Here is a 12,947-nt window from a genome sequence, read left to right as displayed (position 1 = left end):
AGATGAATGCTGAAAAACACAGCACAGAAAAATGCACCCATTTGGGTTCAGGAGAACAGTTTCAGTCCTACTTGTGGAAAACATGTAGATGCAATTAATCAGAAAACTTTCCAATACTATCTGCTCCAGATCCTGCATTTCAGTTTTAACTTACTCTTCTGAGCAGATGTCAAGACACCTGCCTGGGACTAATAAAAAGTAGGCTACTTTTTAAAGAATTTTATTCTGTACAACTGGTTTAATCAAATTATAACATTATTCTTAACATATATTTGAAATAAAAGGTAACATGATTAAGCAAGGAATAATGCATAATTTAATATTATGTGTAATACAACTGAAGCAAACATTTATACAATGCAAAACAGAAATTATTAATGCATAATTATACAAGAAGTTTTCAAAACTAATGATAATACTGTGTACAGATTATGAAATAGCCCAGTATCAGCTATTTGATTCACTTCGAGGGATTGGAATTTGTGGAATACAGTGTTTACTTTGGCTGGAGTGAATATCATAAAAATACTTCTCACATCTTCGTGGGTGGCATGGTGGCTGCTGCCTCACAGTGCCAGAGACCCGGGTTCAATTCCTGCCTCTGGCGACTCTGTGTGTGGAGTTTGCACATTCTCCCCGTGTCTGCGTGAGTTTCCTCCGGGTGCTCCGGTTTCCTCCCACAATCCAAAAATGTGCAGGTTAGGTGAATTGGCCATGCTAAATTGCCCGTAGTGTTAGGTGAAGGGGTAAATGTAGGGGAATGGGCCTGGGTAGGTCGCTCTTTGGCGGGTCGGTGTGGACTTGTTGGGCCGAAGGGCCTGTTTCCACACTGTAAGTAATCTAATCTAATCTTGTACATATGTGAATTTGTTCATATTGATAAATGTATTGCATGTTGTACACATGGTCAAGTACACTGCAACTGTTGACATATCTGGGGATAATAATTGTGGAATAATGTCAAACCAGCAACTTTAAATACTGTGCAATCCAGGGCACTTTAAAAACATAAGCAGACATTTTCATTTTAAATGTTCTGAGAAAGCAATGCTCACAGCTATATTCTTATGTCTGGAATAAGATATCTTGTACATGCAAACCTCAATTTCTGCCTATTGGAAATTATTTGCAGCCCAATGCATAACTATGGAACTGCAGCTGTACATTACAATAGATTATTATTATAGCCAAAGATTCAGCAACATTAATATTATAGGCTGGTCAGAAAATAAACAGCTGATTTCAACGTTTTCCATCATTTTCATCATTCTCATTTATTATATCACAAACAGATTAAAACTAACTTTAATAGATATCCATATATATATTTAATGACTAGTTAATTTAAAAAAAAGTCTAACAAGGATGGCTATTCTAATCAGGACCCAGCAGAACCTTCCAGAAGCTTCCCAGAAGTTGATGTCAGCCAGACAATGAAGTCCATGCACTTCTTGATGGAATGGGAATGCTAGCAGTTTCCTTATAACCTGCTACAGTGATAATTTTCTCCATGAAAAAAAAGATCCCTGCACAGTAGAATTGGAAGTTGCACCTACTCTGTAACAGAATGTAAAAGGACTTTACACTTAACCTCTGAGATGGGCCATAGAGACTTGCTTATCTGTAATGCAAGCTTTTGTCTGAATAGTAACTGTTTACTCCCCAATTCCCAGGCAGATTGGTCAGATAACTTCCATCAGCTGAACCCAACTGCTTTTTAATATTACAATTTTGAAATAGCAACCAATTAAGGTGTTAGTGCTACTCCATACAACATCTACTGACAATATCAAAGCTCTCAACTCTGGGTTACATAGCGAAAAGAACTTCTCTCCTATAAAACGTCTGCAACTTGTGGTGTCTCTCTGCAAGCAATCAACTTTCTTTCATCTAAACAATGGAGAACAAGTTATGTTTTCATAATGTTTCTGAAAAGCTATACTTTTTTAAAGAAAAGAAACTTCCCAGAAGTCCTGACCAACAGCAAGCCAATCAACCACAAAGGAATTCCAGACTGCTAATTACAACTTTGATTTTTTGGATTCTATCTCAAAAGCAAGGCCATTGATAAATTAATATGTCTCTATTTTATATTGAATTTATTGCTAATCGAATGAATGTATTCATCCTCTTCAATTCAATATCTCCCATTATATGACTCAAAGCATATATTGTGAATTATTACAAACCTTCCCACCACCACCTTACCTGCCCTTTGTGTAAGAGTTACATTGTACTTTGCTCAAAAACTGCACGCATTCATGTAGAACTCTGAGCTCAAAAACTGCATGAATTTATGTAAAACTCCGTTATCTCACTTTTTAGATTAGAATCAATCTAAACATCATGGCATAGACAGAGAACACAAGGGGCCAACACCTTCAACATATTGTCTAGCTATCACCATTGCTAACAGCTAACCCGAGAATGCAAATTTTTTTAAAAAAGGTTTTGTGATTTACACATGAAAGAAGTGAAACTATTACTGTATTCTAACAGATGAAAGGCTTAGCAGACAATCAATTTTTCAATATGTAATTTCAGTTATATCACACTGTAAATTTTTGCTATAAATTCTGTGTGTTAGGATTGGGCACTCCACTATCACCTGATGAAGGAGCGCCGCTCCGAAAGCTAGTGTGCTTCCAATTAAACCTGTTGGACCATAACCTGGTGTTGTGTGATTTTTAACTTCATACACCCCAGTCCATCACCGGCATCTCCAAATTATGTGTGATATAAACCGGGTTGACTTTACATTAGAATTGCTGCAGTCCTTACAAAGTCAGAATCTACAAATAGCAGGAGTCAGGGAAATATACCACCACTGTATGAAAAAGGGAGGAAAAATCACAATCTGCTTACAGACAGGTAGTGAGAACAGGGAGAGAAATTTACTTTTAAAACTCACCATCTGTCTGTGAGAACATCAATGTATATCTGTATGCATTATAGTATGCATACACAATTGCATTTTATACATTTATTTCATGTTTATATATATATAGATTTGTATGTTATGTTTTCCAACTTTGTGTACATTACCATGGCTTGTATGTGTATAATGGGGATGGGAAGAGTGAGTGGATAATGACCAATGGGGGTAAATGGAGTAGTATCTTCTGTGATATCCTGTAGTTCATGGACACTTGAAAGCTACAAACATCGTGGGCGATCTGCTGAATATTCAAAGGGATCACCTTCAAATGGTAATGGGGGAGGGTGATTAAGGTTTCCCATCAAAAATATGGTAAATGTTGCACAAATCATGATTGGAGTTATGATGAACATACAGAGCCTGTCTAATGTGTGGGCCACTCGATTCCAGTTGTCAACTTCCTGAAACACAAAGACAAAATGTTTCAAGTCTAGAGCATTTTTTGAAGTTTCTCTGTGTGCTAATGTATCATTCTGTGTGAGTGAATCAAACGATCACATTATTCTCAAAGCATATTTCAGTTAAAATATGTTAAAAGCTAAAATATTCAAGCAATAAATTACATTTTATCTGATGTGTTATTGTCATTTCCATAAATGAAACATAATGAAAGCAAACATTCTCACAGTGCCACCAACATGTATATAATTTTATGAAATAATAATGTCAAGGAATTTCAAATCTAAATTTGATTCACTATTTGCATGTAATTGTCCATTGTGAATAAACTTTGAACTGATTGAATTTCCTAAAAATCTACTTCATTAATCAACAGCAAGTTCTGTTCCTATATATTATGTATGCTCCTAATGCCACCATTAAAGAAACCTACCATGATCCATCTGTATGTGCACAGTTGCACCGTGATGTCATTCCATTAGTGTAAAAGTTCTTAATGCACTTTTAGAAAGTTGAAAACCACAAGTAGTATTTTACTTTATCTTAAGTCCATTATGTCTGGTTACAGGTGAGATATGCCAAAGGTAGCTCTAGACCAATGTAACATCATTACTAATAGTGGCTAAAGCACAATGTGCACTGACCATCAGAAGTCGCTGCTCCAGGACTCTTAAATTGGGATTAAATTTAAAATAATTACTTTGTTGCAGCTGGCTATTGCTTGGCCTACTCATAATTTTGCAAAACACAGATAAAATCAACTTTAATATTAACTTCTTCTTCAAGGATCTTATCAGGTATGATCAGTTATTCACGTTGACTTGATTCCTTTTAACTGTGGAACGAATACTAGTTATTTCTAGATCAAATGTAGAATTAGATGATTTGTTTGATAAATATCACTTTGCTATTGGATGTGAATTTAGAAGTAATATTCTGATTTTTTGCATAAACTATTGTTGACATTGGCCGCACATGCTTTTAATATGGAAAGCATTCCAAGGGGCTCTATAGAGAGTGATCAAACAAAAATTGTCATCTACCCATAAAAAGAAAGGCACCATATGTCTTAAAGTCATTTACAGCTAATTAATTAGTTCTGAAATTGTCAGTGTCATAAATATTGAACTATCATCAGTGTTACAACATGAAGACAGCAAAATTAAATCAGCTTCCCTATATCTGTATTTGCAACACTGTAAAATTAAAACTTTGAATGACCCTTAAACTTTTCCCCCAATGATTACAAACAATTTTTTAAATAACTAGTACTAGACTTTGTGAATAACTGTTTGCAAGAGAAAGCTTTTTACTGTGCCTCAGTACACGTGACAATAAATTCAATTCAATTCAGTTCAATTGAACAAAATAATTAACAATTAATTAATAATACTGCAACTTTAGCAGAATAAAGTTAAACAACAAAGTAATCTAATTAATGTCTATGATTTAAACCCAATCATTTTTTATTCTAGACCCCATTCACACAAAGACGGACGTATAAACAAACACAATTAAGAGATTCATCAAAAGAAAAATTAAATGAGATTTAACAGGCCAGTTAAGCAGACTCCACAATCCATAACATCACATGGAATTGCATCTCGCTTGGTTTATGAAGATGACAATGCATGCAACAAGCTTCCAGTGGGCTCCAAGGAATATTCACTTAATAATTAAAACTGCGATTCAATTCATCAAACGTTCAGTAAATTAACAATGGGAGAACCACCAGGGAAGAATCAAACTTCCATCCTCCAACATGCACAGGTGCAATATTTTTGATTTAAACACAGCTCAAAAGTGAGTTCAAACTTTGGTTTTTCTTTCTGTTTGTTCCTCATTCTGTTTATTAGACTGGTTGGCACTATAACTCCCTATGATGCCCCAGTTAATATTCAGACAGCTGATATCTGTTTGAACATAATGCTTGTCTGGAACCAAATGTCTTATGAGTACTTTGAACAAAAAGCAACTTGCAATTAATTTATAGGCTTGACCTAATGAACATATAATCATTTGTTGTCTTTTTATTAAAATAAGATGCTGTTCACAGTCCTAAGGTCACCTTCAGCTCCTAGTTTGAAGTTCACAATTCCAAATCAAAACAACTAAAAATTAAAATCAAAAAATGAAGCATTCAATGTCACTTTAGTATTGTAGGAAATAGGATAACAAAACTATATGCAACAAATTCCCACAAATAGCAATATACTATTAACTATATTAATTAGCTCTAAATTGCATTTCTCGTGCAATATATGACATTCAATTTGCTTTCCTAATCACATGCTGTACCAACATTCAAACGTTTTTGTGATTTATGTATGAGGACACCAAGATCCTCTATACTCAGAGTTTGACAACCTTTTCACACCTAAAAAATATGATTTTTTTCCTATTCTTTTTGCCAAGGTGGACAAGTTCATATTTTTCTGTATTCTGTCTGTGAACTTTTTTCTAGGCCTCTTGACAGTATTTCAATCCTCTTCACAACTTACTTACTTGCCTATCTTTGTCATCCAGAAATTTAACAGCCGTACATTTGGTGGCTTCATACAAGTCACTGATGTGGAATATAAATAGTTGGATCCATAGCATTAATTATATCTCACTAATTTGAAAATAATTCATTTATACCTACTCTTTGACTCCTGTTAACCAACTAATCACCTATACTTATTAGTATGTTACTCCCTGCAATATGAGCTCGTAGTTTGCACAGTAATTTTTGTTTTGGCAAATTTTCAAGTGGAAATTGAAGTACACTACATACATAAGTTCCTCTTTATCCACATTTCTTGTCACTTTCACACAGAACTCCAACAAATTTCTCAAACATGATTTTCCTCTCATATAATCGCATCGTGTTTGCCTGTTTGTTTCAAGATTTTCAAAGTGTCCTACTAATAATCTTTCTAACAATAAATAATAAATAATAAATTCCCTACAACAGACGTTAGGCTAACTGGCCTGCAATTCTCTGCTTTCTGTCTCTTCAGATTCTATAATGGAGCAGTTACACTCAGTATTTTCCAACCTGATGGAACATTTTCCGAATCTAAGGAAGCTTGTGATATTAAAATGGAAAAAGGTGTGAATGTGTCACTTTGTTTCAAGTTAAAGAGAAAGTAAGAAGGATAGTTCTCTGCTGTTTAGAGTCATAGAGATAAGATGAATGAGGAGATTAAAAGCCTTGAGAATAATCAAGAGCTTTATTGTGACAATTTCCTAAGTTGAAGACATTTAAGCCTTCAAACAATTTAAAAGTGCAGCAGCTTTTCTTTTTTAATTTAAAATAAAGGAAAAATCTGCATACGAATTAAAAATTCAGGAACAAAAGGCTGAACAATAGCTCAGGAGAAATCTAAATTTGAGAATAACATCACGGAGATGAAGCCTTTCAGCTCAGTAGGATGAATGAAGAGGTGAAAGAATAAGAAGGAATACAAGGTGAACTACCAGCATTACAAGGCAATCAGTTTTTGGAAAGATCTGGACAAAAGTGCATACTAGGCAAATCAGGCTTTCTACAGGCAGATACCAAAACATTGGCTTGAGATAAAACAATGCTAGATGAAGTTGCAGACTTGCAGAACAGGTGGAGATTTACAGCACAAGCAAGGAGCTGCAAAACATCTCGGAGACTGACAGGCAGGAAGGGATCTCATGGAAACTGTAGAACTCTATCAGGATTGGATGGGTAATACAGGAAGGGAGTTTCTGATAAGCAAGGAGTCCAGAACCAGGGATCATAGTCTAAGGATGTAATGTAGGCCATTTAGGACTGAGATGAGGAGAAATTTCTTCACCCAGAGAGTGATGAGCCTGTGGAATTCTCTGCCACAGAAAGTGGTGGAGGCCAAAACATTGAGGGAGTTAGATATAGTTCTTAGAGCTAAAGGAACCAATGATTATGTTAGAAAGCAGAGTTGGATGAGCAGCTATGATCATACTGAATGGCGGAGCAGGCTCAAAAGGCTGAAAGGACTACTTCTACTCCTAATAGTTCCGAAATATATGCCAGTAGTGATGGTCTAGTGAAAGGACTCAAGTGGGGCATTGGTGAAACCAAAAAACAACTGAAGCAACAAATGGAAGAGGTGAGGATTCCAAGGAAAAAATCTTGACAAATAGGAACAATAGAAATTATTATAGGTAACTACTGAAATGAATATCACCGCCAGGCAAAGGCGCCATTGCTAGATCTGGACATGTCAGTAAACTACCTACACACGATTGAGACTTATAGCTCACTTATTGTAAATAGTTACACTTTCTTTTATAAAGCAAGGAGATGTTGAATATATTTCCTTGCCTTTCAAAGATTTTATGTCGAAAGGACTCCAGGTGCTGTGCTACTCCCCTACCAGCCAGTTTGACTGAGTATGCGTCAGGACTGAAACTATAAGGATCATTTTATAACTTGTAATTTAGAGAATGTTGATGGCACCCCCAAAATGCTCTCAGTACATATGCAAAATGTGAATGCACAGTACCCCTGCCAGTACTGACTTCACTAATATTTATTGTGAATATTTGGGTGCCACCATATTATTTTACTGGCAGAGTGTTTTACAAAGTGTACATGTGCAGAACATTCCACATATGCAAATATGAACCTTTCAGGGATGTCAGAAGATACAGTCTGTATTTTATTATTTTAAATTAACTTGCCATGGAATAAACTAATCGCTGATTCTTAAGCCAATATTATTAATATGGCAAACACAATCCCCGAAACATTGCTCTGTGCACTTTAATCCATTGTTATGGTTTTTCCTGTAGATCATTACAATAAACTTTTATTATTCGCTGGGCATCACTTTTTCTTCAGTGAATAGATATTGGTCCCACAACAAATAATGATTCAAATAAATAACAAAAGATTGTCAAAGTCAAATGTTAATTCTGTTCCTTTTTCCATAGATATTGCCCGAACTTCAGAACTTTTCTACCATTTTCTGTTCACATTTCAGATTTCAGAAATGTGTTTTTTTTTGCTATGATAATTGAATTTGGTGTATATTGTAGTTAATCCTTTCTCTTTCAAAGGCATCTTCAAACTTCAGAAATAAAAACAGAAATTTCTGGAAAAGCTCAGCAGTTCTGGCAGCATGTGTGGAGAGAAATCAGAGTTAATATTTCAAGTTGAGTGACCTTTACACCTTTTTTATTATGTATCCCCATTCTCTCTCTCCATTTATTCACTGTTTCCCATCATCCTGTAATGCCTTTAAAATCAATTCCCATCGGTGAGAATATTATTAAAATTTCACTTTTAAGTGCAAGAGAGATCAATTGAAGAAAAGGTTGATTACTGCATGATTTTCTAGTTCATCAGACCTTACCTCATCATAGTCATTCTTTTCCTTAATGTGTTTCACGATGAAGTTCGCCCCATCGATGCCTGACTTGAGCTCGGCATACAGCTGGTCTGGAATGTTTTCATTATCATTATGACTGCTTTTTAGACCTGGTTTAAAAATGAATTTTTTTGTTGTTGGAAAGGATTTCTAAATAAAATTCATTTCTCTTAGTTAGGCTAATTCATACACAAAACACGTAAGAAAATCAAATCCAGCCTCTCCCATTTACCCTGATAATTAAGTTGAAGACAGGGAAGTTTAAATTTAAGAGAACCTTTCTGACATTAGTCAAATTCATTTTTAAATATTTTCATAAATTACAACTTCTTATTTTAATTTGAAAGCTGGATCTTATAACTAGGAACATTATGCTTCATTCTTATCAGCTCATAATCTTTCTACAATTCTGTAAGTAAACAAAATAACTGGCAATTTTTTTTATCAAAGTTGCAAAGCAGTTAATTCAGAATCAAAATCCATGTTTTGAAATTGAAATTCAAAGGATTCAAATTGACAGTGCAAATTAGTTTTTGATGTTTTGATTATATATTCTATGCCAATTTTTGTTTTCTCTGTTCAAGGCAGAAACTCAACCAAGGAAATCTCTGATGTCTGAAAGTGTCAAAGAGCTAAACTTTACAGAATCATGTAAACCTTTGACGGTTTATTTAATTAGAATGGGGTGGAATCTGATTCATTTATCCATGTAATTTCAATACTGGGGATGCTCACTAATAGCTGGAGTGGCCCGTGTCTTCAAGCCATGTCGTTCAGATTGTTTCTCGAACATAAGTTCACTCCTGGATTTGATAGTGAAATATTCTTGTGCTTTGATAATGTATCCAAGGGAGCTGCTGCGTCGCTGCAACACACCGTTCTCCCATGGAGGCGAGACACTGTCATTGGGTTGGGACATGAGCAGGATCCGTGGGAGCTTTTCCAAAAACAGCTAGAAAATCAAAGTAGAATTATACAGATAACTGTTTTTAACTGAAATCACTTGATTGAAATGATAAACATGTTATCACATGCAATGTAAGGTGCAAATTTATTTAACCTGTATATTACATTTACTGATCTCTGACTAATTTTAATGTTCACCAAGGTATACTGACAATGCATATTGATGCTTTAGTGTACTTTGCTTTCCAGTTGAAAGGTACCAGTTTTACATCAGAATTTTCCATCCTGCAAATTCTAAAGGCTGGACTTCCTGGGTTAGAAGGAAGTTAAAGATAAATATTTCCGCACAGAAAAGACAGGAGAGAAAATCAATTGAGCATTATGCCACTGCAGCATGCTTTGAGTGACTGGTTCAAGAGAAATCCTACCATAAGCCTGGAAATAGACACACTGACAATCTCTTTGTTGGGAAATGAAGCATAAAAGCAAAATAAAAATGATTTCAACTTGAAATTTTCGACCAAGGCTTTCCTTGATGGACAACTGAGAGTATACAATGAGCAATGACTTCTACGGGACAAAATATTCCAAGTTTAGTTCCCAATTTATGTTTGATCTGAGCAGAAAGAGGCAGTTGACCTCATTCATATTGAGTTTAAGTGGGGAAAATGTGGTCCTTAAATCTCACCCAGTTGTGAGCCAGGAGCTCCATTGGAAAGTTGATAGGTGAAAACAGGACTGGATATGCCCTGTAGAAGCCTGCCCTCTCTGTTGCCTGTGAAACTGAAAAATGGCCATTTGCTTGGCAGCGCAAAGGCCATTGGAGCCCTCGGAGCTAATACCAAGGAGAGACCTATTGTTTTGAGGAGAGGACAATCAATGGAGTAATAAAAACTCAACTCCTCCTTTTGGGGTTATACGCCTCAGAAGGTTCAAAACAGATTCCAGTGAAATCAGTTAGTACGACAGATACAATTCAAGGCTCGGTGGTACTGAAGACCTCAGTGTAGCTTCTCAGCATTACATTTTCTGCTTCTTTCCCTCCAGTGGGTTGACCAAGATATTTCCATTCTGTACTGGGTCAAACAGAATTATTGAATCCACCTGAGTCCATCCTAATCCTGATTGGTTTCTCCTGTGCCACTTTAATATCAGATTGAGGAATTCTGACCTGTACGTTTCTACTTTACAAAATAGTTTCATATGGACATTGTTTTAATAGTTCTGTTGATGTCAAAGTTTTTAGTGTTCCATTTTAAATCATTTTTTTCAAACTGAAGCAAGGAGTCATAGAGTCATAGAAATGTACAGCACAGGATCAGACCCTACGGTCCAATTTGTCCATGCTGACCAGAAATCCCAACCCAATCTAGTCCCACCTGCCAGCATCCAGCCCATATCCCTCCAAACCCTTCCTATTCATATACTCATCCAGTTACCTTTTAAATGCTGTAATTGTACAAGCCTCCACCACTTCCTCTGGCAGCTCATTCCATACATGCACCACCCTCTGCGTGAAAACATTGCCCCTTAAATTTCATTTATATCTTTCCCCTCTCACCCTAAACCTATGCCCTCTAGTTCTGGACTCTCTCACCCCAGGGAAACGACCTTGTCTATTTATCCTATCCATGCCCCTCATGATTTTATAAACCTCTATAAGGTCACCCCTCAGCCTCCGATGCTTTAGAGAAAACAGCCCCAGCCTATTCAACCTCTGCTTATAGCTCAAATCCTCCAACCCCGGCAAAATCCTTATAAACCTTTTCTGAACCCTTTCAAGTTTGACAACATCTTTCTGATAGGAAGGAAATCAGAATTGCACACAATATTCCAACAGTGGCCTAACCAATGTCCTGTACAGCCGCAACATGACATCCCAACTCCTGTACTCAATACTCTGACCAATAAAGGGAAGCATATCAAACACCTTCTTCACTATCCTAACTACCTGCAACTCCACTTTCAAGGAGCTATGAACCTCCACTCCAAGGTCTCTTTGTTCAGCAACACTCCCTAGGACCTTACCATTAAGCGTACAAGTCCTGCTAAGATTTGTGTTCCCAAAATGCAGCACCTCACATTTATCTGAATTAAACTCCATCTGCCACTTCTCAGTCCATTGGTCCATCTGGTGCAGATTCTGTTGTAATCTGAGTTAACCCTCTTCGCTGTCCACTACACCTCCAATTTTGGTGTCATCTGCAAACTTACTAACTGTACCTCTTATGCTCGCATCATTTATTTATTTATGTAAAAGTAGAGCACCCAGCACCGATCCTTGTGGCACTCCACTGGTCACAGACCGCCAGTCTGAAAAACAACCCTCCACTACCACTCTCTGTCTTCTACCTTTGAGCCAGTTCTGTATCCAAATGGCTAGTTCTCCCTGTATACCATGAGATCTAGCCTTGCTAATCAGTCTCCCATGGGGAACCTTGTCGAACGCCTTACTGAAGTCCACATAGATCACATCTACTGCTCTGCCCTCATCAATCTTCTTTGTTACTTCTTCAAAAAACTCAATCAAGTTTGTGAGACATGATTTCCCACGCACAAAGCCATGTTGACTATCCCAAATCCATCCTTGCCTTTCCAAATACATGTACATCCTGTCCCTCAGGATTCTCTCCAACAATTTGCCCACCACCGACATCAGGCTCACTCGTCCCAGGTAGTTAGGATAGTGAAGGTGGTGTTTGGTATGCTTTCCTTTATTGGTCAGAATATTGAGTACAGGAGTTGGGAGGTCATGTTGCGGCTGTACAGGACATTGGTTAGGCCACTGTTGGAATACTGTGTGCAATTCTGATTTCCTTTCTAACAGAAAGCACAGACAATTCCCTGGCTTGTACTTTGACACCTTTCTTAAACAGTGGCACCACGTTTGCCAACCCCCAGTCTTCTGGCACCTCACTTGTGACTATCGATGATGCAAATATCTCAGCAAGAGACCCAGCAATCACTTCTCTAGCTTACCACAGAGTTCTGGGGTACACCTGATCAGGTCCTGGGGATTTATCCACCTTTTATGCATTTCAAGACATCCTCTGTAATCTGGACATTTTTTTCAAGATGTCACCATCTATTTCCATATATTCTCTATCTTCCATATCCTTTTCCACAGTAAATACTGATGCAAAATACTCGTTTAGTATCTTCCCATTTCCTGCAGCACCATACAAAGGCTGCCTTGCTGACCTTTGAGGGGCCCTATTCTCTCCCTAGTTACCCTTTTGTCCTTAATATATTTGTAAAAACCCTTTGGATTCTCCTTAACTCTATTTGCCAAAGCCATCTCATGTCCCCTTTTTGCCCTCCTGATTTCCCCCTTAAAT

The 12,947-nt window shown here is 36.9% G+C and overlaps 1 protein-coding gene across 2 annotated transcripts in view; it reads right to left on the bottom strand.

The window, feature by feature from the left end:
• Positions 1–293: 293 nt before the first annotated feature.
• Positions 294–12,947, bottom strand: part of chrnd (cholinergic receptor, nicotinic, delta (muscle)) — a 53,944-nt gene continuing 41,290 nt past the window's right edge. For both annotated transcript variants that reach the window (XM_072572406.1, XM_072572407.1), the window contains 3 exons: positions 9,439–9,655; positions 8,689–8,813; positions 294–3,339 (listed from right to left, as the gene is read on the bottom strand). In XM_072572406.1, coding sequence (XP_072428507.1) covers positions 3,157–3,339; positions 8,689–8,813; positions 9,439–9,655 — 525 coding nt within the window. In that variant the 3' untranslated portion in view covers positions 294–3,156. The remainder of the gene's footprint in view (positions 3,340–8,688; positions 8,814–9,438; positions 9,656–12,947) is intronic.

This window comes from Chiloscyllium punctatum, chromosome 6 (genome assembly GCF_047496795.1).
Source record: "Chiloscyllium punctatum isolate Juve2018m chromosome 6, sChiPun1.3, whole genome shotgun sequence".
Classification (NCBI taxonomy): domain Eukaryota; kingdom Metazoa; phylum Chordata; class Chondrichthyes; order Orectolobiformes; family Hemiscylliidae; genus Chiloscyllium; species Chiloscyllium punctatum.
Note: the sequence above shows the minus strand (reverse complement) of the source record. Positions and strands in the feature narration are given on the sequence as shown.